This window comes from Hesperophylax consimilis, chromosome 12, assembly GCF_061612785.1.
Source record: "Hesperophylax consimilis isolate HC1 chromosome 12, BYU_Hcon_1.0, whole genome shotgun sequence".
Lineage (NCBI taxonomy): Eukaryota > Metazoa > Arthropoda > Insecta > Trichoptera > Limnephilidae > Hesperophylax > Hesperophylax consimilis.
In genome coordinates, this window is record NC_142847.1 from 631620 (window position 1) to 659276 (window position 27657).

General features: G+C 36.7%; 1 protein-coding gene across 2 annotated transcripts; it reads right to left on the reverse strand.

The window, feature by feature from the left end:
* Positions 1-3433: 3433 nt before the first annotated feature.
* Positions 3434-27515, reverse strand: LOC149418964 (E3 ubiquitin-protein ligase ZNF598). 2 transcript variants are annotated; one of them, XM_089638001.1, is made up of 8 exons: positions 27255-27515; positions 21578-21832; positions 18366-18451; positions 17335-17573; positions 12704-12827; positions 11179-11519; positions 10732-10973; positions 3434-7567 (listed from the first exon to the last, which is right to left on the reverse strand). In XM_089638001.1, exons 1-8 carry the CDS (start codon positions 27423-27425, stop codon positions 6341-6343), a joined length of 2685 nt encoding a protein of 894 aa, XP_089494127.1. In that variant the 5' UTR covers positions 27426-27515; the 3' UTR covers positions 3434-6340. The 2 variants fall into 2 exon arrangements, with proteins under 2 accessions (XP_089494127.1, XP_089494126.1); XM_089638000.1 differs by having other exon boundaries at positions 11179-11531.
* Positions 27516-27657: the final 142 nt, after the last annotated feature.

Sequence of the window (27657 nt, forward strand, 5' to 3'; positions counted from 1 at the left end):
TCCCTTAATTCTTGCACTCTGGCCACATTTCTTGATCTTTCGTCAGCTTACGACGATGTATTAACTAACATTTTGAAAGAAAAATTAATTAAAATAAAAATTCCCTTAAAACTAGTTCAATTTATTATTAATTTACTAACAGACAGATCCATTATCATCCACTTTTCCTCAAAAACGATAAATCGCAAACTATGGAAGGGGTTACCTCAGGGGTCCGTAATCAGTCCATTATTATTTAATATATATAAGTGATTTAGACAGTGTAATTCCTTCATCTATCAAGCGACTTTATTTTGCTGATGATTTCCTTATATATTTATCACACAAAAATCTATCGCGCGCTGCGAAGGAATTGAATTTGGCTTTACATAATATTAAAGTTTGGTTGTCGACAAATGAGATGAATTAAGCTACGTCTAAAACCAAAGTAGTGGCTTTTACGCGCAAAAGAAAAATACCCCCCTTTTCTGTCTGCTTTGATAATGTCCCTCTTCAAATCGTTAAGCAAATTAAATTTCTTGGACTACTTTTGGATCATAAACTTTCCTGGCTACCGCATATTCAGAACATTTCGGCTAAGTGTGAAAAGGGGCTAAATATTATGCGAGCTGTTTCCAGAGTGTGGCGGGGATCTCATCCTACTACTCTTAAATTAATGTATGGTGCTCTAGTGCGAAGCCATTTGGATTATGGAACATTTCTTTTCGATCCTCTTCCTAAATATTTGGACAAAAAACTTGAAAGAATTCAGTCCAAAGCGCTCAGAATAATTATTGGAGCGATGAAATCTTCTCCAATTAATTCTCTCCAGGTAGAATGTGTTGATCCCCCCTGAATTTTGAGGAGACAATTCCTTCTTCTTCTTCTTCTTCAATGGCGCTACAGCCTATTTCGAGCCTTGGCCTCCTTTAACATGAGCCTCCACCGCCCTCTGTCCTCGGCCGTCGTCTTCCAATCTGCAACATGGAGTAGTCCTCTGGCATCTTTCCTGACATCGTCCTCCCATCTCAGCCTAGGTCTGCCCGCCTTTCGTTTGCCTCCCGGGTGTCCTGTTAGAACCTTCTTTGGTACACGTGTGCTTGGCATTCGGTGCACATGTCCGGCCCATCTTAGTCTTTGGAGCCGTAAATGAGTAGAGAGTCTGGGAGCTTGGTAGATGTCATATAGCTCCTTATTGTGGCGGATTCTCCATGCCTCTCCCTCTCGCACCGCTCCTAAGATTCTTCGAAGTACCTTTCTTTCGAAGGTGTCCCTGCCGTTCCGCAGACTTTGCTGTCAGTGTTCCCGCCTCACATCCATAGGCCAAGACCGTTCTAATAATTGTTGTTTTATACAGGGCGGAGATAATTCCTAGCTGATAAATATATTTTTAAATCCTTTTCTGTATCGTGTCACCCTTTAGAACAAAGCCTTGATTATTTGTTCAATAACTTAAATAACGAAAAAAGATCGACAGATAAAAATCGACTTCCTCTCCTTCTAAAAAGTTTTCTTTCATTCAAATCTCTGTCTTCTTCCCTCCAAAATCTATAAAAAGATCCTATCCTTCCTATTTTCACCATCCCATTTGATTCTATCAATTATATCCCCAACGTTATAACTTCAGACTTCCGAACTGATATTTTAACCTCATCTAATCAAAATGTTGAGGAAAAATTTAAAAACATTACATCTTCTAAGTTTCCAGAATTTTCACTCATTTACACAGATGGTTCTAAGTCTGATAACAAAGATTGTGGAGCTGCGGTACACATTCCCGAATTCGATTTAGATTTGTCTTATAAATTGCCTAAAGAAATTTCTATATTTACTGCAGAATGCTTCGCAATTGAACAAGCTTTGAGTCAAATCCAGCTTTTCAATATTCGACGAGCCTTACTGTGCACTGACTCACTAAGCGCAGTGTTGAAAATTTCCTCAAATATCCATAAACCAGAAGACTATATTATTTATAATATCAGAAACACCCTTAAATCTTTAAATGAATTAATAATTTATTAAATTAAAATTAAATTTGGTTTGGGTCCCTGGCCATTTAGGAATTGAGGGTAACGAGAAAGCCGATTCTCTAGCTAAACTTGGAACAATTTCTGGCTCTAATCCTTTAGATTTTAGAATTCCTATCTCTGACGTCATCCCAATTCTTAAATCCAACATGATTCGCTCCTGGGAAGAAAATTGGACTCATACGAAAACCCGAACTGGTGCTTTTTATTCTGGAATACAAAATCATATTCCAAGTAAATCTTGGTTCCACGGCAAGAAAAAGATTTATATCCTGTATCTCGAGAATGAGAATTGGTCATTGCTCCATTGCATCCCATTTGTTTAAAATCCGGGTCCTAGATAGTCCACTCTGCCAGTGCGGCATGGAAAATGCGAATCTTGATCATGTTTTCTTTAACCTTTTAAATGCCAGTAGGTAGAAGTGTAGCTGTGCACAGCAGGCCAAGAATGCGAGTTAACTCGCTCTTGGCACAGAAGCGGTTAATTGTAAAAATCATTCATCTTTCAAAGGCATTTATCGTTTACTTATAAAAATCACCCACCAATCTCCCCTTAGTATTCCTTATTTACTTTCTCTCAACAATTCTCGCATTTTCTCAGTTCTATACAAGTTCATAGACTTGAATAACTTCAATATTTGAGATTTCCTATTCCCGTATAGATTTCCCATAAAATTATAACCATCTCCCTTAACTTTAACCGCACATAGCACTCTTTTTAGGGTGAATTGCCTAATACAATATTTTTTTATTTATTTATTCTCAGTTACGTAAGCTAAGTATTTACCAAATACAAATCTAGTTTTGATTTTGCATTCTCTGATTCTTCTATAAAAACAATACAGTTTTAGCAAATATAAATAGGTTTGCGACCAAAGTTAAAGTTAACCACTTTAGGCAGTACGTACCCTACCTCCTGCGGCCCGCGAATGCATTGAAAATGGATACATTGGCTCTCCGGTTAAGGTTAAACGCGATGCTCATGTTCATAAGTGGCATTAATTCATTTATTTTCTCAAAATACGCTTTTTGCAAGAAATTGCTTCACCATAAAGGCAAATTATTTGTTTTGGCCCGTACATAAGCAATATGAATAAATAGTTTTGTTCGTTTAAAAACTCAATACTTATATATCGAGAAAGGCATACAAATACAATATTGTACTGATGATTCAATCCAATATTGTATTTGTTTTTACGGACAAAACTGTTTATTCATATAGCGTATGTATGAGCGCAAATAATTTGTCTTAATATTGTAAAACAATACCTTGAACACATAGAATATATAACTAGCGTCGTGTTTAACCTTAAAAAAGTTATTCGGGTGAACTTGGTACAAGTAATAATCTCCCCGAAGAAGAAAAATCAAGTTACGGAATTGGTATTCAAGAAAAAACACTCATCACATCATTGAGAAAATGGAGTAACTTTATTTCTAACCATATTTATATTTATACAATTTAAAAAAAAAATCAATACATATTACAAATTAAAAAAAAAAGGTAAAGTAAGATGGACGTCAGGTTATTTTTGCAGTTTGTGAACAAAAATTTAGTCAAAATGTGGTTCGTATATTCCACCTCTTGTAGCGGCGGAGTGATGTTCCATTTTCTCAGTCATAAAAAAGTATAATCATTCAACAAAAATAAATACTTTTCTTGTAAAAACATTATCATTTATTGTTCAATTGTTGTGTATTACAGTCATTATTGTATTTTGTTTGTTTATAGATTTGTAAAATGGATACAAATGCGACGTACAGATAAATTTTTTCAGTGGACAAAATTATTAGCGAGTCTGAAGGCGGGTACTGAACTTTCAATTTATCCGAGAAACGCTTTACTTTACAAATGTTTAACAGTTACACAAATACTAGCTGGTACAACTTTATATATGTCCCATTGGATAGGACTCACAGCCAGATGCAGCCAGCACCGACATATTTATATAACCCATACACTACCAAAGCATGCGGCATTCTTTGTGATGGTTCGGCTCGCCGCACTTAATGCGTGAGTTGTGACATGATACTTCACAGTTCCCGCCTTCGTTATTATATTCTACCAAGGTATGTATATTCCATATCTTCAAAGAAAGCAAGAGGTCTTCGTAGGCTAGTAAAAAATACACAAAATCACCAATGCGACAATTTGTATAAACTTGAATACAAAATAAATTAGTTGAACGACACAAACATCAGTGTTTCAAGTAAAATATAAACATCAGTGTTTCAAGTAAAATTTTAATTTAGTATTCTCATCGCATTGATGTTTTAGCAGGTCAATAAAATTGATGACACACAATTTAATTTAATAAGTACTGTAATAAGTGAGACGATTTAGAAATGGTGGGGGTGGGGGAGGTTATGAGATAACTTTAAAAAAAGAAGAATATGAATTTAATATAACTAACTTTCAGTGATTTGTCATGATTTTATTCTAGAATACAATAATAATGCACACATTTGGAAACTCATCACAATAGGATCATCATCACTGGGGAATCCACGCTGATTTTAAAAATAACCACTGAAGGAATGTGAAATAATTGATACAAATAAGGTCTAAAGGTTTGAGCACGAAAATAGCTAAGGATAAACACATTTACTTCTGCAGCCATTCACAAATATATATATATATGTATACCTATACCTTGTCTGATAATTCTACCAAACATAATCCTGCTTTCCAATTGTGGGCAGTGAACTTGAATGTGCACTTTTTTTTAGATATCTCCAAAATGAGATCTTTCTTACGTGTAATAAGAGATACATAATAATTATAATTATGTATCTCATATTGATTTTCAGTTATTTTGAATCAAAACAAATTGTTTAACAAATTGAACAGTTCACTTGGGAGTTAAAGAGGTAAAATAATAATTTTAAAAAAAAACACATTTTTCAATGTATATTTCCCATTGTATGAATAATTAGTTTTTAGCACCATTGTGATAAATATTTCATAAGTAAAATAGATGTGTTGCTAACAGAAATGAAAGCATGTTTTAAAGTAAAATAGATGTGTTGCTAACAGAAATGAAAGCTTATTTTAAAGCCTTATTTTGTCCACAGATAAAAGATTCAATGGCTTACAATAATATTAAAAAAATAATATAATTATGTCAACACGAGACAAGAGTATAAAAAACATTCTACCATCGCGCTTACAAAAATAAAATATATTTACTGCAAAAGTTCAAACACAAGCATCTTCATTAGAGTACACGAGAGGATCATCAAAGTGGTTATTGGCATTACAAGCTTCATTACATCATTTGTCAACTGTGTAAAGGAAGGTCGGGGGAAAACACATGCATTGTCCCGTCGGGAGAATAATGTACATAGGTAAGAAGGCAAAATAGCAACTAATGTGAATATTTCTTCTAAAATGCATGTTTTCATACTGTAACTTGGGAAAATGCAATTTTTCTTACTGTAACTATGTTTGAAAAAGAGAACACTTTTAGTACTGCAATATGACTTTGTATATCAAGTGACAATACATGTTGCAGTCTGGGATACATATCAACTTGCAACGGTAAGTTCAGGGGAAGAATAACACATTATTATTTACAAGACCTATTTTCACAATCAGCTTAATGATTACCACCTGTGCATTGATAAAAAGAGCTCATCGCAAGCAATTTTACTAATCGGCTAAGTTGGTAACAGTGTGTCAGTAAATTTTATACAAATGTCTCTTCCCATCTAAATTCTCTAAAACCAAATAAATTTTTTGATATTTTTTGCGCAGGACAAAAATAAAACGACATATGATTGCATCACGGTGCAATAATCAACTACGAGGACATTTATAAAAAGTTACCCACATCCAATTATTGAACTTTTCATGGATCCGGGCGCTAGTATTATTTACCATTCTGTAGAAAAAAATTACTTTTCAATATAAAACAATCTGATACAAATATGTAATATAATAAAAGTACATATTCATTACACACATATTTGCAAATAGACACTTAATCATTATCTTCAATAGGGCGGATATAAAGGGTATTATATTATTTACAAGAACAGAGATGAAAGAATTAGCCAGCCGGGAAAAGCTCAAGAACCTAACCCGACTTAATTCTTACTTCTAATATAAACTACTCAACACTTAATAATTCTTTGACGTTAGATAAAATGTTGATTTTTATAATAGATAACGTTTAAACGTGAAATAAATAATAATAATTATATACAATGGTTACAAAACTTAATTAGACTGAAGATCAACCGAAAGTGGATTGATAACAAAACGAGGAGTCTGTACATAAGGCACTGAAGTACACAGCAGAGTGGGCGAGCAGGTGACCAGGCGGGGAGGCCTAGTGCCCGGGGGCCACGGGCGCCCCCAGGGCCGGGAAGTTGGACTGCATGCTGTGGAAACTCTGATGGCGCTTCACGTCGTCCTCCGTCATGACTTGGCCACACGTCTGACACATGTCCATGGCCTCCGACTTCTGCGCCACGTAAACTGCGTGCAGCTCCTGTTGCCTGCTGATGTCAGGCAGGAGTGCGAGTAACTCGGGGAAAACCTCGTCAAATGACTTTCCCAGGCACTTGACGCAATGCTTGTAATACGACTCGGATGAGAAGGTCCCTTCTCTAAACATCTGCGACAACTGCTTGAATTCGTTAAAAGACTCCGGAGAAGTGAGAACCTCCATGAATTTGGCGACGAGAGATTTGTTGCGATCATTGAAATCGATGGGTTGCACGTAATTATGAGCGGGAATGTTATAATTCTGTCCCGAAGAGCTGGTGAAGGTGAAGCCGTTGCAGGGCGGGACGGCTCGGTGGAAGTTGCTGAAGCCGGGCGGGGGGACGGTGACCGGTTTGGAGAAGCCGGGAGGGGGTGGCTTGGTTTTGGCCATCTTGAGCGAGGGGGGCTTGGTTTTGGCCACACTCAGAGTAGGGAACTGATCCTCTAAGCTGGCCGTGGGAGATACTTTAGGGGAACTCTTATTTTCCACTGGTTTGATCTTCGGTTCACTCCATCGCTCCTTTTCCCTCTTCTCTTGAACGTGTCCATTCTTTAGGTTGGCATTCTTTTTATCCTTGGTGGAGGTCTCGAAAGTTGGTGCGGGCGCAATATTTCTTTTGGGTTTTATCTCCGTTATATTCTTGGTAGTTTGTTTTTCGTTAATTTTGATTTTGGATGCAAAATCCGGAGGCGCCGTCTCAGGCGGACGTTCTGTAGTTTCATTCTTGTTCTTCTTTTTATCTTTCTTCACTATATTGTTGTTGATATTGGTGGTAGATTCTTCAGGCCGCAGGATGGGTGCAGGGACTGCTTTGTCATTCTTCTTCTTGGATTTGGACTTGAGCGAGGGGAACTCGGCCGCGCTGGACAGGGGGGGCTGTGGGGCAGCAGCAACCTTGGAGGGTTTGGGTGCCGGGGTCTCCCGAGCGCGTGGGGTGATCCACTGCGGCTGGGCGGGCGCGCTTCCCGCAGAGCTGAGGGCGGGGAAGGCCTCTAGGGTGGGTGGTGGAGGGGCCTTGACCGGGGCGACAACAGCGACTGCGGGCGCAGGAGTTGGAGGCGCCGACACCTAAACATATTAACAAAAGAATTCTATTTTTATTTATTGACTGGGTTAAGGAAAAAGACAGTCTTTGGCGTTAGGGCAATTTTAGAATGAGACAGATACACCGGATTCATACCAGCAGGGTAATATGCAGGGCAAGGGCAAGCGGCTTCATTCATTATTATGAATTCTCAGTTCTAGAATTTTACCAAATAAGTTGTTGGACAACGAATTTAGTAAACATAAAAATAAACACAAGTATTTTTGGTAAATATTCGGGATTGCTGGCCACGGCTATTACGAAATATTTTTAAATAAAACCTTTTGATTCACCTTAATTAAAATAAGGGTATTAAGGCAAGTTTTTAAAAATATTTCTGTAAGTAAAAAAACCCAACCAACATAACTTAACACATCCACACCTATCCTAACCTAACCTATAATAACCCAACCTAGACAGCTTATCCTAACTCAAGCTAACCTATAATAACCCAACCTAGACAGCTTATCCTAACTCAAGCTAACCTATAATAACCCAACCTAGACAGCTTATCCTAACTCAAGCTAACCTATAATAACCCAACCTAGACAGCTTATCCTAACTCAAGCTAACCTATAATAACCTAACCTAACCTAAAATCTGAACGCTTTATTTAAGGGTGGGCAGATCCCAAATAATTGCCTAAATGGGTAAAGGTAAATTAATATATGTTATGTAAATATATATATACCTGGCAAAATGATTGTTTTATTATACATATAAGTACATGTCACATCAGACATTTGCTGGCTAATTTTACAATCCACAAAGCGTTTCTATCTTCCGATTGTGTTTCATGTTTTTTTTATTGGGTTGGCAGTGCCTACACTTCCTACAAATAAAAGTGAATTTTGCGCGAACTTCATATCGGTGTTCTGTCAAAATGGTGCGAAATTATTATTTACGTAAATAATATTAAATATCAATGTAATTCAAAATCGTAAATGCAAAGAGTTATTATTTATTGTCAGTTGATGTTGAAAATGGTTTAGAATAGTCAAAATACTGTACATTTTAAGGGTAGGGTGTAAATTACCTACTCACGTAGTTACTTGATTACTGTTCTTTTAGTTTTAATACTTTCAAAAGTGCTTTTGTACATTTTTCAAAATAAATGTTAATAGATGAAACTCGCGGTCTTATTACTAATTTGTTTTGCCATTTATACAAGGAATTACACAACAACAAAATACTTGGACTGCTTACCGAGGTCCGCATTTGAGATTTTAGTGAGAGGTAGTAAAGAGGAGAATATCACGGGGAAGAGAAGGATTGAAAAATTAGGTACTGATGATACAACTCTGGAAAGTGTTGCAAGTTGAAAAGAAAGAAAGGTGTATTAATCATACACGTTTTTCATCCTTCGTCATTACATATTTAATCAAAAAAGGCCTGAAAATACAAACAAAAAAATGTGACGAGACAAAATTTTCAGATTTTCTAAGAACTCATCACATCCTGTTTCAAATGCACTTTAACCATTCAACTGAGGTCGATATACTTATTTTAACATTCCTCCTCCAGAAAGTCCTCCAAAACTTGTTTCATTCCGACTTTGTTTACCTGCGGTCAGAGATGTGTGCAGAATCTGTAATACATCTGCTGGTCTAAAATATGGCGAGGGTTTGTAGAACAAGTTGAATCAAATGTTTGTTTTTTTATAAATAAAACGGTAGTTGTTAGGGATTATTTCAAATGAAACACTATTATTCGGTCTTATGCTGACAGAGGTGCGCTCTGTCGGCCAATAGGGAAACTACCTCAGCCGGTAAAGGAGGGATTGACATTTTCAAGGAACCTTAGAATGCGTGATTCTTATATAACATGTAATTGTGGATAATTTTTATTGTAATGTAATTAATCCAATGGATTATTAACTTTCTAAAACATATGTTCTTCGATGTTATCCAAAAATTATATGAGCAGAAACAATGTTTTTGAAGAAATCTCATATTACATGAGGCGATCCTATTTCAGTTAGAAATCGGGTCTTAATTTTTTGGGTCCGGTCGCCTGCAATCCGATACGAACCTTAAGGTTGGTTAAAATTGAGGAGTAGAGTAGTCGTTTTTTGCCTGCAGACCCCCGATTTATATTTTTTGCGGGAAGGCTATGCGGAATTTACCCGAAACATACAATTTGAATTTGACCAATCAGAGGGCCGAAACCGTCCAGACGTTAGAGTAATACTATCAGATTACACATACCAATGGAACATAATTTGCTAAGAATAAAAATAAATTCTTAGTTGGTTCTTTCCCCTGGAAAAGAAACAACACAATCGCTAAATGTTTAATACATCTGACTGAATAACATTGGATGGTTCAGACAACGCTAAACCTAACCTTGTAAAGTGTGAGAATATACATGAAAAATTAAATATCACTAATCTATGTTTTTTCTCATAATGAATATTCCAGAAATATTTTTGATATTGCAACTTTTATTTTCTAATGAAACTTTTCACGGTAATTTTATTTTAGCCGAATAATTTCTTTAAAATGTTAATATCCCGAGTGCAGGGTATACTATAGCGTATACTCGCTGCCGCATTTCGGCACAGATAATGGCCAATTTTCACTGTGGCTGTTCGCGTAAAATGCAAAATAGAAAGCACTCAAACGCGATTCGTAGAATTATATTCTTTTCATGTTAATTTTTGGTCATAATTATTTTTAATAATGTTCGAGTAAAATGTCTGAAATTTATCGTTTTGTACGTCCGTAAATAAATAGTCAAATTGAGGGATTTTCGTCACGAAATGCGTGCTCGTATTCTTTTATTAATAATTTTATTTGAAGTAAAATTGAAATTCTGAAAAGCGCTAAAACTAGATAATTTATTGACTTATACTAATGTATGATTGTACAATATGAATTATGTGTGGTATAATTCAACATTTCGATTGAAAATTCAAAAAATATGTTTAAAAAAAATTACATACTTTTAAAAAATTTTAAATGTGACTTTACTAGATAAAAGAACAATCTTCCGAAATAAATTTATACTTTTTTGTAGAAAAAAGTTTATACGTCTAGAATTCGATTTAAAATTACTAATTTTCGTTTGTGACTGGTAATACAATCTAAGTGTAAGAAATAGGACGAATATAAGTTTTCAGTCAGTTAGGCGAGAAAAGTGTTCATACCTTCTTGGCGAGGTTGGTAGTGGTCGCTGGCGCGTAGCTGGTGTAGTGGTTGTCCATGAGCAAGCTGCGGTCCTTCTTGCTGAGACTGGGAAACTCGTCCATGAACTTCTTGCTGGTCTCCTGCAGCTGCTGCTTGTCGGCTAGCTTCATGGCCAGCTGTTTGTTGCTGGTCTCCGTGATGCGGAACGGGTTGCCCGACGACTGGGGACGGTTGTGCACCTGGATGGACACGTTGGGTTTGGCTGCAAAGACAAATAATCTATTTGTTTTACAGTTGTATAACCAACCGGCACCCTATTTATCCCATACATAAGGTTTTCCCACATAAGCACTAGTCCCTTGCAGAACTTATTGCGTATTTTGAAATATGTCATCAATTACTTGTCAGATTTATGATTTATTTAGAAATTTTAATATTACAAATGGACAGAAAAGAAAATATCTCACTATTAGTCCTTATGAGAGCGCTGGACGGGCCAGGCACCGAAGATTGATGAGTGATGTTAACGCGGAAGGAGGGCCCGGCCGACGGTGCGGGGGTCTGCGAGGGGGGCGGGCACGCGCCCTCGCCAGCTAGCGACGGGAAGTTCTGCTGCGTGCGCACCAGGGCGCCGGCTGACTGGCGCAGGTGTGCGGGCCTCCCCAAGCCGGGCAGGGGGGCTGCAGGTCCGCCCTCGCCGCCGAGCGTGGGGAACTGTGTGGTGCTGCCCATGTCGATGGAGTGGGAAGGTGCAGCCATCATTAGGGGTTCTTCGTACACGGGCTCGTAGACGGGTTCTTGCTCTGGCCTGTTGAACATACTACAGACGCTATGAGTTTAATTATTTCATTAGATCAATATAAACTAAGTCACTTTTTTATTATTATTTAATGAACAGGCAGCATTCTGCGGATGCGCTCATATCTGATTTTACAATAAGTTAACAGTAACCGGGTTGTTTTTTCTCTCCAAATACAAATTCAATCGAGCTTTAAATTAATTTATATTAGTAGCATACATTTGTATGCATGTTTAGGGTTAGTTTTTCCAATATGTAAGACAGCGTATCTTTCAACAGTGAGTATTAGAAGCCAATCCATGTCCATTGATATATTTCATTTGGTTCCATGATAACTCCTCAAAATGAAAATTCAACACACCTATAAAAAGTGCTATAAAGTTATGGAAAAGTGATCAAACAAAAACTAATATGATTTAAGATTTTCACGGCCAAAAGAATTCTTGTTATTTGTTTTTGGGGTGTTATGCCGTGTTTCGCTAACTCCTTCTTTAGCCAACGTTTCGGACAGCATTGCAGTGTCCATCATCAGGGCAGATGTGTTATTTGAGGTTGTGGACAGAGCGGACTATCTCCAAAAGGATCTCAGAACATTTCAGAGCTTGTAAACTCGGCCACCCTGACAAGTCGGCAATTGCCGAGCATTTGATTGACACCGGGCATTACTTTGGATTTGTTCCTGAAGTCCTGGGGAGACACAAAACTTATAGAGCACGGCTGATTACGGAGGCCATTGAAATCCATAAAAATCCCGTAAACATCAATAGAGACGATGGAGCTAAGCTTAATAGTTCTTGGTATCCGGTAATTGACGGATACACCAGAGCTAAACGAAGAAAACCACTTTAAATAAAAAAATAAAATAATGATACCTTAATGTTAGCTCAGAGGGTTGGAGCTGGCAACACGGTATCACAACCTCATACATAAGCTCACATTTCACCACAACCTCAAATAACATATCTGCCCTGATGATGGACACTGCAATGCTGTCCGAAACGTTGGCTAAAGAAGGAGTTAGCGAAACACGGCATAACACCCCAATAACAAATAACAAAAACTAGGTTAAATAGTTACTATTTCATAACTTTATAGCACTTTGTATAGGTGTGTAGAATTGTCATTTGGAGGAGTTATCATGGAACCGATTGGAGAGACTAAGGTGTAATAAGGATGCTGGCTTCCCGCCTCACCTGTGGTGCTGATGCGGCGGGGGGCGCGTTAGGCGTGGGGTCAGCGTGAACTGCAGCTCCAGCGTGCGGGCCTGGCGCGCCGCCTGTTTGCTGAGGCCCTTGCCGTGCTCCGTGGCCTTGTGAGCTGGACGGGGAACAACGTCAATCTACATTATTACACCGTTCAGAAGGGAACACACATGTCGCTCTTTCTTATAAGCAATATTTACTAACATAAATATGTATAACAGAAAGTGATGTATTTAAGGAAGGGTCCGATGTCTTGTGAGCTGAACAACAGAGGCAAACAACATTATATTATCAATTGGTACTGCTAATTTCTACTGCCGACAGAGCTCCAAGTGACGGCCTTATTGTGTTTCAAGTGTTCATTTCACACATCATTAAATTAAAACGTTTTTAACTTTATGGGTTTTAAATTTACAAACAATTGTGAGGACTGACAAAAAATATGATGGTAAAAAAAAAAAAATTAACTACATATGAGGTTGGTTAAATTGAATACACCTAATTCTGTTTTTACAGTGGATACATTATTAAGTATTGAAAAAAATGGGAGATAGGTTCCATTGTATAATGTACATGTTTTGTACGAAATTACTATCGCAATTCTTGATTTAATTCTATTCTTATCGCAATTCTTGAATTAATTCTATTCTATTGAAATCATTGAATTAGTTCTATTCTATCGCAATTCATGAATAAATTTTATTATATGGCAATTCTTGAATTAATTCTATTCCAACTCGATATCAAACAGAAACCTTATACATAATTTGCAGTACAAGATGAATGCAGTGGCGGCTCGAGCACTTGTGTGTACTGAAATCTCACTCCCAAACATTCATGTACCTAATCAGACGTCTAAACACAGTATAAATTAAAAAACTCTAATTAGGAATAAACCAATTTACATATAATAATAAAATTAATGCAATATTATTATCAAATGTAATTCTCACCCTGAGCTCTATGAAATTCACATACAAGTGCGCACTTTCGCAGAATGCCTAGGAAATGTACTGTGCGTGCACTGTTAGCGTGTGGTTTATAGACAGTAACTCGAGCTCAAGTGTGTTAGTGTGCGGAGCGAACGTCAGTTCGTCCGTAGAAACTGTTCAAATTTCGAGCTTAAAAATCAATGGAAATAAATTTTAATATTATATTTCTGCAAATGTTAATTGCTAATAATTATTCATTCAATTTGATGAATAGTATTGAATAGAATTCATTCATTTTGATGAATAGTAATTTTTTCATTTAGTTAGTTTCGGGAATTTCTAATGGGGATGGTCCTCAGCGTTCCCCCGTTAAGAACCGCCACTGGTTTAGTGCACTTACTCGCACCAATGTACAAGGGATGCACAGTCAAATTGAGTAGTAATAGAAATAAGATGTAGACCGGTCAGTGGCTGAGCCCAGGCGTCGTGCGTTCAATTCCTCCATCACAACACAAGCAACATTTCCGCTTACTGTGCTAATACAAGTACATTTTCAAATACTGTCATCAACTTATTCGTAACTGGGGAATATTTGTCTTTCTTTTAAAAATATAAATATAGTAATAAGAATGTTAATTGTACGCACATCGTTTTCGGAAATATGTTTGTTTATATTTAAAACTAGTACCCCGCAACGCCTTGCTGTGGCTCAAGTCTGTCTGTGCAGACAGAGAAACAATAGCGCATGTTGCTTTCACGTCCAACAGATGGCTGTATAGGGCTGTTTTACCGTCCAACTGATAGCGCTGTTTTTACCTGTCACAGGTGACATCTAAATAATGTAGGTATATAAAAACACATGCGTATTCGAATAGAACGGTGCGTCAAAATTTCAAAGCAATCGGTGAAGAATTTTGCAGATTTAAAATTTTGAACAAACATTTTTATTTATATCGATTGATGATTCTGGTAATGATATTATGAAAACAACTGCTCAAGCAAAAAGATTAATGCAATATGAAACTGCATATTTAGTTGCATGATCGTCACGTTTTTTTAAATTTGCAAATGTGCCAGATGTTCACTTCACTTTAGGGGCATGATGAAATAATTAACAGCCCAGTAGAAATAGCTGTCTGTAGTACATATATACATTTTTAAAGATAAGCAAAGTAATATTCCTCGGATAAGAGGCGACTTTGATGAAATTCAATGTCCGTCCTGGAAATTTCATAGGGAATTCTTTCTCCTACCGATTCTAGAATAGTAATCCTAAATACTGTACTTAATTTGAACATTTATTGCTATATATTATGTAATTTTATATTAACCCATTACCTCCATGACGATGTCTATAGGCATCAAAAAAATAGATGAAAAGTATGATTTTTTTCACTGTGAATAAAGCTAAATCCCACCAAGTTGTTATGCAGCATTTACAGATTGGTATGTTAGCTTTCAATAATTAACATAATTTAATAAATTTTATTAATTATTCTATTTTTAATATTTTTTTTACTAAAGCCCTGAAAATAGACCCATTTTGAAAAAAAAAAAAAATTTAAAACGGAAAAAAATAAAACATGTGTGAATCACATATTGTTATCAAAAGATGAAATAGTCGACAACACTGTTTCAACATAGAATTATAAGCATAAGATGAAGATGATAAAGCGCTATATACATTTTTGCGATAACAACAATCTAGATATAACCGACAGAATGGCTAAGGTATAGTAGCCATAACATAAACTTTTTATATTTAGTATTCTTCGACTAACGTTCCATCTTTATTTGTAGGTTCGTCCATTGTTTAACATGCTAAACGTGAAATATCTTCAATTTGGTGTTTTTGCACACAAAATTTCCATCGACGAGCAAATGGTGCCATATTTCGGTCGACATTATTGCAAGATGTACATTAAGAATAAGCCAATCAAAGTTGGCTACGAGATTTGGTGTCTTGCTTCCTCCGAAGGCTACCTGTTTCCAAGAAATGCCATATTCCTGAGCATCTGATACATATGACCCCGTATTAGGTCAGAGATTATCCTTCGTACTGTCTATGATGGAATATATAGAGTTCCCCGCACGCCATGAGTTATTTATGGACAATTTCTTCACATCTCACCATTTGATGTGTATCCTGAAGGATAAGAGAATGTGCGCTACTGGCATATGTAAGCCAGTTCGCTTCCCTAACCTTGAAGCTTCAGGCAAGTTGAAGACAGGAAAGTAATTACCTAAAGGTAACATTTTCTTCTATATTTCCCTTGCGCATAGCGAACATTTACCTAGCATGTGAATTTGATGCGGTGGTAGACGTAGAAAGCTAAATCCTCGTATGCCGTTGGTTAGGACAACCGTGAAGTAACAGTGGCCACGAACTATGATCGAATGGAGCCAGTAAGTCAAGTGCAGAGTTGGCAGAAATTGAAGAAAGACAAAAAGGCAAAGTTTTGAAGGAAGCATGCAAAAAAAATCGGTTGCCCAGCGTGCCAACACGAAATTATAATTTGGGAATGGGTGGGGTAGACCTCCATGATAATGGTATACAAAATTATCGGGTCAACATTCGGTGAAAGAAGTGGTACTGGCCTTTATTTGCATCTTGCCTGAGCAGCACTCTTTAAAATGGATGGAAGTTGCTATGCTTCTTTAGGAAGTACGAGCATGATATGGGAAACTAGATGAATAGGCGACAGAGAAAACCTTCCCAGAAAGCAATCCGTGTGGAAGTTGTACTCTTTTATTGGACCTGTACTCTTTTACTGTCTTTTCTAAATCAGGTCAATACCGGATTCGGAGATTCTCGTGTGAAGGAAGAAGGCCATGACGCAGAAGATGGGAATCGTGTGCGTCGAATGCAAGAATTTAATTTGACATATTGTGGCGAATCTCGAATTCGTTGTGCTCTATGTAAAAAAAAATCCAACAGTCTATCGGTGACGGGCCGGCAACCGCGCCCTTCATTTATCGTATCACTTAGAGAATAATTTGCTTAGATTTGGTTACTTTTACTCATTTTACAATGTTTTTTTTTTTAATATTGAATTTTTTGTTATTTTGCGCATTTTCCATTAATATATATTATTTTTAATTGAATTAAAAACAAAGGCAATTATTTATTTTATATTATCAATATAATTCATACAGTTGACATTTACAGTTTCATCAATATAATTCATGCATTTTACCCATAGTTGACATAAATTTTGCTGAAGGGGGTTACCTCCAAGAGTTGCGTTTAGGCATCAATTTTCTAGACGCTCTGGCGAGAGAGCGGGCTGGTGGAAAATTCTAAAACTGATTTTGGGCTATTCTTTAAGCCTATACTATCGGATTATAATGATGATTCAAGTTTATAAAAATAAAAATAAAATCATGGTGGTAATGGGTTAACACACAAACCCTCTGCGACCCGCATACTAACTTAACTCTCAGCCAGCGGGAAGCGTCTAAAGTCATTTCAACAGGCTATATGGATCTCACGCGGTTAAGTCATTTCTAGATTTGAGTCTTCGCTGTATTGCATACATGCAGGTTACAGAAACGAAATTCATTCATATCTCTGGAAATATGTTCGATAAATTAGTTAGTTTCTTTATCCTTTCCTACAGCTATTAGAGTTCTTGTGAGAAGGGTGTGCAGTCCAAAGAGGCTGCAGAAGGATAACATCGAGTAACGCACCTCTGAGGTCGATGTCAGTTCTGAAGACGCCCGTGACCTTCTGCTCGCCACACTCTTCCTCTTCACAGAGATAGTGGTCGCGGCGGAAGTGGTCTCGCATCGCCCCGTACGAGCCGTAGAACTGGTGGAAGCCATCCGCGTCGCACAAGTGGCAATACAGGTGGTCTTTGCGCAGGTGCCGGAACAGCTCGTCTGTGTCCATATATCGCTGGTCGCAGAACTCGCACAGCGGGTGACCCCTGCACAAAACACATTCTATTATAATAATGGGTAATAAGAACTAATAATATCTTATTCCCAATATGGATAAAACATACTGATTTTGAAAATAAGTGCAAAATCTAAAACATTTTATTTGTTAGGATTTCACATGTTTTTTTTAAAATTTATTTTTTTATTTTTTTTATTTTTACATTTATTACATACAAGATATACAAATATGAAAGGAAGCTTTGACTGTCCAACTAGGAAGTTTCCCGTTTTAGGACAGTCAAAATTATTTAGTTTAATAAATCAGTGGCCGAGTTGACCGGCATTTTGACTGGTCAGTGGCTGAGTTGGCATTGCGACTGTTTCCCACCCTGGCATCGTGACTTCAATTCCTCGGCTGTGTAAGATTTCCATCACAACATAAGCAACGGAGATCTTGGGTTCAATTCCTAGTTATGACTATTATTTTTATATTTTTCTGTGTCTTGTTCTGTTTTATGTTTCATTTAGATTTATTAGTATTATGTTCTTCAATGATATATTACATTAATTGGTATAATCTTCAAAATAAGTTAAAAAGAAAAAGTTGTACCTGAATTTAAAAATTAATCAGATTGTACTTTGTTAATACATAATGTTAAAAATAATATAGATTGCTCACTTGAGAGACGTGTCGTAAATGTCACCCTTCCTTCGATGGTGTCCTAACTGTTGTCTTGTATAATAATATAGATTGCTCACTTGAGAGACGTGTCGTCAATGTCACACTTCCTCCGATAGAGTCCTAATTGTTGTCATGTATAATAATATAGATTGCTTACTTGTGAGACGTGTCGTCAATGTCACCCTTCCTTCGATGGTGTGCTAACTGTTGTCTTGTATAACATTTTCTTTCATTTGTAAAAATCTGAAAACATATACTGTGTTTAGTACATAATTGTTTATAAAACAGGGTATAAATATTGACCCAAATATCTAAATTATTCTCAACACATAAAACACGTTTTCAGAGCTGTAAGCTGCAACTGCAACAATACTGTAATACCATCTCTTAGAGGATTGGAGTTGGCAACACATCTACATACATAAGCACACATTTGAGAGCAATCTTCCATTACACATCTGCCCTAATTCCTCGCATCATTTAGAGTAAAAAATGTAAATGAAATTTTGATCTACGGTGATATTTTGAATGATTTTTTATTTTTAAACAAAATGCATAGAAAATCAGTAGAAATTGGACAGCTAGGGTAGATGTAAGGAGTTGGACGGATACACGAGTGTCCAGTGACGACACGTGGAAGATTTTAAAACATAGAAAATCAATAGGAATTGGACAGCTAGGGTAGATGTAAGGAGTTGGACGGTTACAGAGTGTCCAGTGACGACACGTGGAAGATTTTAAAACATAATTAAAAAGTCAAGTCAAGTACGTCTCTTAACACCCAGTTTAGGAATGTTATTTCACAATTTAATCATTCAAAATAATATATGGTATGTTTGCAGCACATTCCAGAGTGGAAGATACTCTCAGTATCGCCCTGGTGTAATTATATGTAAACAATTCAGAATTGAAACGCTTGCTTGAAATGGCTTTAGCCATGCTTGGTGACCAGATCTCCTTCCCCTCCCCACTACCTCCATCCTCACACGATACCCCAATTGGGGATGCCATAGTCTCACTGCTTCCAGGCGGTTTGCGGCCAGCACCTAAATGCATTCGGAGGATTTTCTGCTTTGACCTTGGGCAGGTTAATAATTGCATTTTTCCATAAGCAAAGTAATTTAAATTTTCCAAATATTGTTTCACTTTTGTCATCCTACTACCCTTATCTCATCGAGCCAATTTCAAGGCAAATTTTGCATGACGTAAAATAACAATTTTAAATAGTAATAAAAAATATTTCTGTAGGTGGTAGCAGGTACAGCAGTATGTATTGCTTTCTGTAGGTGGTAGCAGGTACAGCAGTATGTATTGCTTTCTGTAGGTGGTAGCAGGTACAGCAGTATGTATTGCTTTCTGTAGGTGGTAGCAGGTAAGCAGTATGTATTGCTTTCTGTAGGTGGTAGCAGGTACAGCAGTATGTATTGCTTTCTGTAGGTGGTAGCAGGTACAGCAGTATGTATTGCTTTCTGTAGGTGGTAGCAGGTACAGCAGTATGTATTGCTTTCTGTAGGTGGTAGCAGGTAAGCAGTATGTATTGCTTTCTGTAGGTGGTAGCAGGTACAGCAGTATGTATTGCTTTCTGTAGGTGGTAGCAGGTACAGCAGTATGTATTGCTTTCTGTAGGTGGTAGCAGGTACAGCAGTATGTATTGCTTTCTGTAGGTGGTAGCAGGTAAGCAGTATGTATTGCTTTCTGTAGGTTGTAGCAGGTACAGCAGTATGTATTGCTTTCTGTAGGTGGTAGCAGGTACAGCAGTATGTATTGCTTTCTGTAGGTGGTAGCAGGTAAGCAGTATGTATTGCTTTCTGTAGGTGGTAGCAGGTACAGCAGTATGTATTGCTTTCTGTAGGTGGTAGCAGGTACAGCAGTATGTATTGCTTTCTGTAGGTGGTAGCAGGTACAGCAGTATGTATTGCTTTCTGTAGGTGGTAGCATGTACAGCAGTATGTATTGCTTTCTGTAGGTGGTAGCAGGTAAGCAGTATGTATTGCTTTCTGTAGGTGGTAGCAGGTACAGCAGTATGTATTGCTTTCTGTAGGTGGTAGCAGGTACAGCAGTATGTATTGCTTTCTGTAGGTGGTAGCAGGTAAGCAGTATGTATTGCTTTCTGTAGGTGGTAGCAGGTACAGCAGTATGTATTGCTTTCTGTAGGTGGTAGCAGGTACAGCAGTATGTATTGCTTTCTGTAGGTGGTAGCAGGTAAGCAGTATGTATTGCTTTCTGTAGGTGGTAGCAGGTACAGCAGTATGTATTGCTTTCTGTAGGTGGTAGCAGGTACAGCAGTATGTATTGCTTTCTGTAGGTGGTAGCAGGTACAGCAGTATGTATTGCTTTCTGTAGGTGGTAGCAGGTACAGCAGTATGTATTGCTTTCTGTAGGTGGTAGCAGGTACAGCAGTATGTATTGCTTTCCTGGGACACCATATTTTCACACATAAAAAATAAATCTGATAATGTATTTAGATAAAAATAGCATGCAAATTGATTAAGTGCAGTTATTGCAAGATTCAAATAAAAAATTAACAATTAAAAACTAGTACACACATATTTCCCATAAATTTTTCTTATCATTGTTAATAAATAATGCTCACAATACAACAATTCTCATCGACTCTTTGCCCGAGAGATTAAATTAATACATTTTTTAAATCATTTTCTTGACTGTATAATGTTGCATCATTTTTATGTGTGTAGTTTTATGTACAAAAACCTCATTTCCCTTTTAGCCCTAGAGCCTCGCCTAGATTACACTAAAAGTCTTGGAACGCCGATCTAGGGGCGCAAACTTTAACTTGTATCGTATTATAAAAGGCAATGATAGCCCAACCCGCTTTCAAGAATGGACTTTCCTTGTTTCCTATGTCAATGTCTTTTGTGCAATACATTAAAATTTTCCGGGACAGATTGGCGATGTGAGACGTTTATCACCGTCTAGGTGTTCCTATAGACCGAAACTCTTTTTCAGTCGAAACTTTTTTAAGACTATTAAACTAATAATAAGTTTTCACTGAAGTTAAAGCTCGTTACAAACGGCAATTACAGTATGAATATTGATATCCCATAATGTTAAATATATATTACAAATACTCAACCACACGAGAAAGCTATATGAAGATATGTATTACATATTTAAATTTACAGGGATTTATAACCTCGGCTGCCACGTGTACCCACATTATCTTGAGGGAGGGGAGGGGGATCTTGGCTAAACTATCAAGTTATATATCCCGGCCACGCCAACATGTAATTATGTATCATATTACCGGTCTGTGATGACTAAAGAGATTATAACAATAATTGGTTGATTTCTATAGCACAGTTTTGTGAAAAATCACCTTAAAGAAGCTGTATAACGATCTTGGTTTACCTTTAAATTCTCGATGCACAGATCGCAGAAGAACAGGTCGTGTTCCTTGCGCAGATGGTCTTTGAGGGCGCCGAAGGTGTTGAATGGCTCCAAAGAGTCGTCGCACTTGCGGCAATGGTGCTCCAGCATCTTGTGGTACGCATCCTTTATCTCGTCGTCCACGAAGCATATTTTAAACTTAGGCTCGAAAAGCGCGTTTTTAAAAGGCTGCGTGCTCAACTTCTTATAGGGTTCTCGAAAGTGCGAGAATATTACCTGGGGAAATAGACAAATTGACATCATTTTTATTTTATTTTGTGCACTAGGATTTCCACTGTATTCACTTTTGATGATCACCATACTGACTTATATTTGTGACATCTGATTCTTACTGTTAAGTATTGAACCCCAGAAACACTTTTGCTTCTGCTTTTATATAGGGGAGTTTTAACCACCTCAATATGCCGATGCGAAAGAAATGCAGCCGCCCAAACTAGGCGGCAGGTATGCCGATGAGTTAAAAAAAAAAGGATTGATCTGCATCTTACATCAGATGTTCGGAGGGTGGAAAAACTCAACAGAAAACGTTGGAGGTAAAAAGTAAACTTCATGTCTCAATGGGGATATCTACTTTCCTGGGCTTTTCATATTATTTAATAAGAAAAATAAAAAAAGAAGAACTAAGCGCACAAACAGACAGACGCGAATAGCAACTATTTAATAATACTATTTAGAGATAATAGAGATTGCTTGGTAATTTCTGCATGCTGAACATTTAGGACATTGTATATGTAGTGATTTTTTCTGTGTCTCACTCTCTTTATCTGTTACAAAAAGGGCCATTAAACAAATCCTAATCTATGTTTATTATCTCTTGTGTTCTAATCAGGTTTGTATAGGAAGGGGGTGATAACAAATAATCAATTTACACTTCATCTTAACTATGACAATACATCATTTCTTTTTGGAATAACAGATAATTATGTGTATTAATGCAGTAGGTTCTCATTTCGGAAAAAAAATTATACAGAAAATAGGAAACGCACTTTTAATAGAAAAAAACTTTGAATCAGTTAGAAAATAATAAGAAATTGGTATTTCAGTTTCCGAAAATTGAAAATAATGCAGTTTAATACTTATTTCCTGAAAATTAAAATCGATTAATCACTTGGCGGCCATTGTTGTTGATGTTAAAGTTTAAAGTTAAGTTTTATTTCTTCTCTTATTTAACCCAAAATATGAACGTACAATCCTAAAATAGGTTCATAGTTTGGATTTAATTAAAAAATAAATCAGCTTAAAATAAACTATTTTTATTTTTGGAATAACTTAATGAGTAATAATGAGTAAATTGAAAGCAAAACCTCAAATTGTAATATATAACCATTGAAGACAATCAAATGAAAGTTTGAAACAGAAAACAGTTGCATCTGGGAAATCTAAAATAATCTATCAAATCGGAAATCATCTATTCATCCCTCACTTACTTCAATAGATGCACACATTTAGATAAAAATGGATATATTTATCCAAGACACAAAATGAAGATAATGTTGGTAGTTCTTAGTCGAAGTATGTTATAGTTTAATGACCAAAGGAAATAGGGTCAGATTAGCTCAGTGGTAGAGCAGCACCCCGGCAGGCTAAGGTCTTGGGTTAATTCCTAGATGCGACCGTAACTTTTTCTGATTTTTGTTTGAAAATCGCTAATATTGTCAAAATATGGAATGAAAAAAAGAAGTCAAAATTATCGTTTTTTTTTTTTTTACAAAATGGCTATTTCCGAAAACTGAACTACTTACTTCTCATTATCTAAGTATTTTTTTTTTCTATCAAGAGTGGGCATTGACCGTGTCCCTATTTTCTGTATATTTAACAAAAATTGAAATATAGAAGAGTAATTGTCACTGTTTTCGTGCTGCTAAATGATCTAATAAATTTTTTGATTCTTTGGAATAACTTAATGAGTAAAACCTCAAATTGTAATATTTAATTATTGAAGACAATATAAGCGATTCCTAAACGAATATTTGAAACAGAAAAAGATACGGTCACATCTAGGACTCGAACCCAGGACACTTGCAGGCAAAGTCGGTAGTTCTTATTCAAAGTATGATACAGTTAAATATGACCGGAGATAGGGTCCCATAGCTCAGTAGGTAGAGAGGCGACCCGGCAAGGCGAGGGTCCTGGGTTCAATTCCTAGGTGTGACCGTATCTTTTTCTGATTTTTCTGTTTCAAATATTAATTTAGGAATCGCTAATATTGTCTTCAATAAGTAGATCTAATAAGTGTAAATAAAATAGGTTGGTACTTTCCTGGTGTATGGACACACCATTTATTTAAATGATGGGTCATAAGACAGGAAAGAATCTACATTAATTTTCTCCTATTCCGCTTCACTCTTAATACGCAATATTTCGCTTTCAAATAAATGGATTTAGCTTTATTAATTCAAAACATGATTTATTATGTCGGGGGAGACCGAAATATACGCACTTTTAATTTTAATTTCGTTTATTAAGTCACTTACGCGATGTGTCAATTAGTATGCGGCGCCGCCGAAAGCGACTATGTTCATATCAAGAGCTGGATTATATTCATAATATCGTAATTCATACCTACAAAATATTTCATAGACACTGCTGCCAACCAAAAAAAAAATAGTATTGCCATATAAAATAAATAATATCATCGTGTATAATTAGTCCACATTAATATGTAAGTCAATGTATTATTTATGACAAATAATCAACATATAATTAAATAAAATAACCCGAATAACAAACAAATAGAATAAAATGTGATTAAACGTATTCCGTTTAGGTAGTTTAGGTTAGGTTAGGTTAGAACATGGCAAATAGGTATTATTATTATATCACAAACAAGTCTATACAAACCTAGCGTAGCCCACATACTATTTGAAAACTGGGATGTAACTCTAAAGGGGACGCGAGCAGGCGTTATTAAAGGGGCATTTTTTTGCTATAGAAAATCACAGTTAGATTAGGTTAGGTTATATATATATTAATTTAATATTTTCAAGATTTTATTTTCTTTAACTGAATTAGTTCGTAGGTAGGTACTGTACCTAACCCGCGCACTGGCTAGGTAAATAACTAGTTGTGGTATTTCCGGCAAATGTCACATTATTTTGTTTCTTTGAAATCTCGTGTGACATATCGCGTAAGTGACTTAATAAACGAAATTAAAATTAAAAGTGCGTATATTTCCGTCTCCCCCGACATAATAAATCATGTTTTGAATTAATAAAGCTAAATCTATTTATTTGAAAGTGAAATATTGCGTATTAAGAGTGAGGCGGAATTCGTAACCTTTACCGAATCTACTTGTTATAAACAATCTTTGCTTTACTTCAATTGAAGGTATTATTCAGTTATCGCCCAGAATCAGAATCAAAATGTTGTTGGAAATAACTTTAAAATTAGTTAAACAGGTTATTGCATAATATTGATGCAATTGTTATTAACGTCAAAGTTATTAAACACGAATCAGAGTATTTCAACCTTTTACACAATTATCAAATATTATTTTAAGAGACACTTTTCAAAATTTAATCCAAATTTTTTTGGATTACAAATAAATCAAAACCATTAACAGATATAAATTCGGGAATGAATTTAATATACAAAAGGCAGAAAAAGATTATGCGTGTTTAGAGAAATTACCTATTTTGGAGAAAATAAATCTTTGAGATACGTTAAGATCTAAATAACTACATTTTGATTAATGTAAAAGAAGTGACATTTTTACAATATTTTCACTCTGAAACAAAAAGACTAGACATACATTCGGTCATAGTATAACATAAAGCGGCCGCTACACTACTCGCTTCGGCGCTTCGACGAAGTCCTCGACGAAGTTAGCCGAAGTCCGAAGTGCGTGCCCACACACTCGTGCAACTTCGCGAGTAGCTCAGTCTCTCGGAGTCCGTGCACTAGGCAACATGGACGTTCAAGTGGCAAATAAAGGATGAAATTAGATTAAATGCTGTTGATATGAGATCCCTGAGGCGTATAATAATAATAATAATAATAATTGGATAATTTGTAAAGCGCCGTTTTTGTGAAAAATCACCTCAAGGGCGTATGTGTGGTAAAACCATGTTTGATCGTGTGAGGAATGTGGAGATCCGCAAAGAGTGCAAGGCTGATGTAAGCGTAATGAGTAAGATTAAGAAAGGGACGCTTAGATGGTTTGGGCATGTAGAGCGAATGAGCGAAGATAGGAGTGTGACGGCCGGCATAGTCCAGTGGTAACGCATTGGACTGCCATTCCGAAGGTCGCGGGTTCGAACCCGGCGTGCGCAAATAAATTTTATTTGATTAATTTGTGTTATTTCACAATTAATTAATTAAAATAATATATAGTATATTTGCGGCACGTTCCAGAGTGGAAGATACTACCAGTATCGCCCTGGTGTAAGACCACCATTCAGAATTGAAACGTTGCTCCAAATGGCTTTAACCGTGTTTAGTGACTAGATCTGAATAGCCAGGTACTTCCCCACCTTCCTTTTTCCCTTCCCCACTTACCTTCAGCCTCACAACATCCCCCAATTGGGGATGCCATAGTCTCACTGGCTCCAGACGGGAGCAGTTGGGACTCTTGTGAGGTATTCACTATAAAAAAATATAAAAAAAGGAGGATATATGATGCAAATTTGAATGGTACTGCTACCATTCAAATTTGCATCATATAGTCGGGGACGCCCGAGGAAGACATGGCACGATCAAGTGAATCAGATACTCGAGTCGGGCCATGTCAAGAGTCAGAATAATAGAAGAGTATGTATGAGACGATGTATGAATGTGAATGAGGCAAGGAGTGTGTGCCAAGACCGAGTTGTTTGGCGGTCCGTCCTCTCTGCCTACCCCTGCGGGGAAACGGCGTGATGGTTAGTTAGTTATCTTTATGGTCCCTTTCAATTGGGTCCCAAATAACCGCCTCGGATTGGAGTGTTTCTAGGAACAAAAAAATTAGGTCCTGTGACCACAGTGTAGAAGCCATATTTTATTACGTATAGTCACTATGACTCTGCGCACGCACAACCACCAAACACGACGTCTCGAAGCGAACTGAAGTGAACCGAGTAGTGTGGCCAGACACTTCGTGTTCGAACTTCGAGTCCTTTGACTCGGGCGCATTTACCGACAACAATCGGAAGTCGGGCCAAGCGAAGCGAAGATGCCCGAAGCGAAGCGAAGTTCGTGCCCACACTATCGTATTAGGTCAACTTCGATCAACTTCGCGAGTAGTGTAGCTGGGCTTTAACACTTTATGCATAGACTTGTTGACCAGGTAATTGATTTATACATAAAAAAATTACAATGTTTAAATTTTTATGACCTTATAAATTGCGCAATATTTTAAATGACGTTAATAAATTAATACAAAAAAATAAGTAAACCATTTAATTTTTTTAATCCAACCATTTTTCAACGTGAAATAATTCCGTTAACATAATTTATCTCTGGGCCTGTAATCAGTAAACTATGGCCCATATAAAATGAAATAATATATATTATACTAAACACATGTTCATACTAGGACACTCGAGATAAAGTGATAGAACAGCCACGCAAAGAGTTGTTACATTTCTCCAAAGTTTACAAACATTACGCAATAGTTTTCCAATATAAAATTAGATAATTTATTGAGCAAATATAATCATACCTTCGAGAGATCTGCCCTGCATATGGGGCACTCATTTTGCAGGCATAATACCCTCATCCGTGTCGAACATTCGAAACAAACGGGATGGTCACACTCACCGACAGAGTAAATTTCAATTCCTTTGAAACATACTATACACACAGAGTCGGAAACTTCGACAGGAGTCGACATTATAAATTACTTTATATACGGTAACGATCAGACCGAAATATGAGAAAATTCGCAGACCCGACAAATTTCAAGCGATTTCCAGACAGCAGCTAATTCCATAGAAAACGTATGATTACGATACACCACAGAAAAAAAACTTTCACGAGTTTCTAAAACTGCGTTTCGTCAACGTACTTCATCCTAAGTAAGAACTAAACGGTTGCGCTAGTAGTGGATCACGATGGTTATTTGG

Bases quoted from the DNA above. Each gene is read 5' to 3' on its own strand.
- LOC149418964 (XM_089638000.1), bottom strand. From the start codon at position 27,425: ATGTCGACTCCTGTCGAAGTTTCCGACTCTGTGTGTATAGTATGTTTC. The intron at 11,532-12,703 runs GTGAGGCGGGAA...TAGCGTCTGTAG, and splicing joins CCGCCGCATCAGCACCACAG to TATGTTCAACAGGCCAGAGC. The intron at 7,568-10,731 runs GTATGAACACTT...TAATATGTTTAG, and splicing joins CTACCAACCTCGCCAAGAAG to GTGTCGGCGCCTCCAACTCC.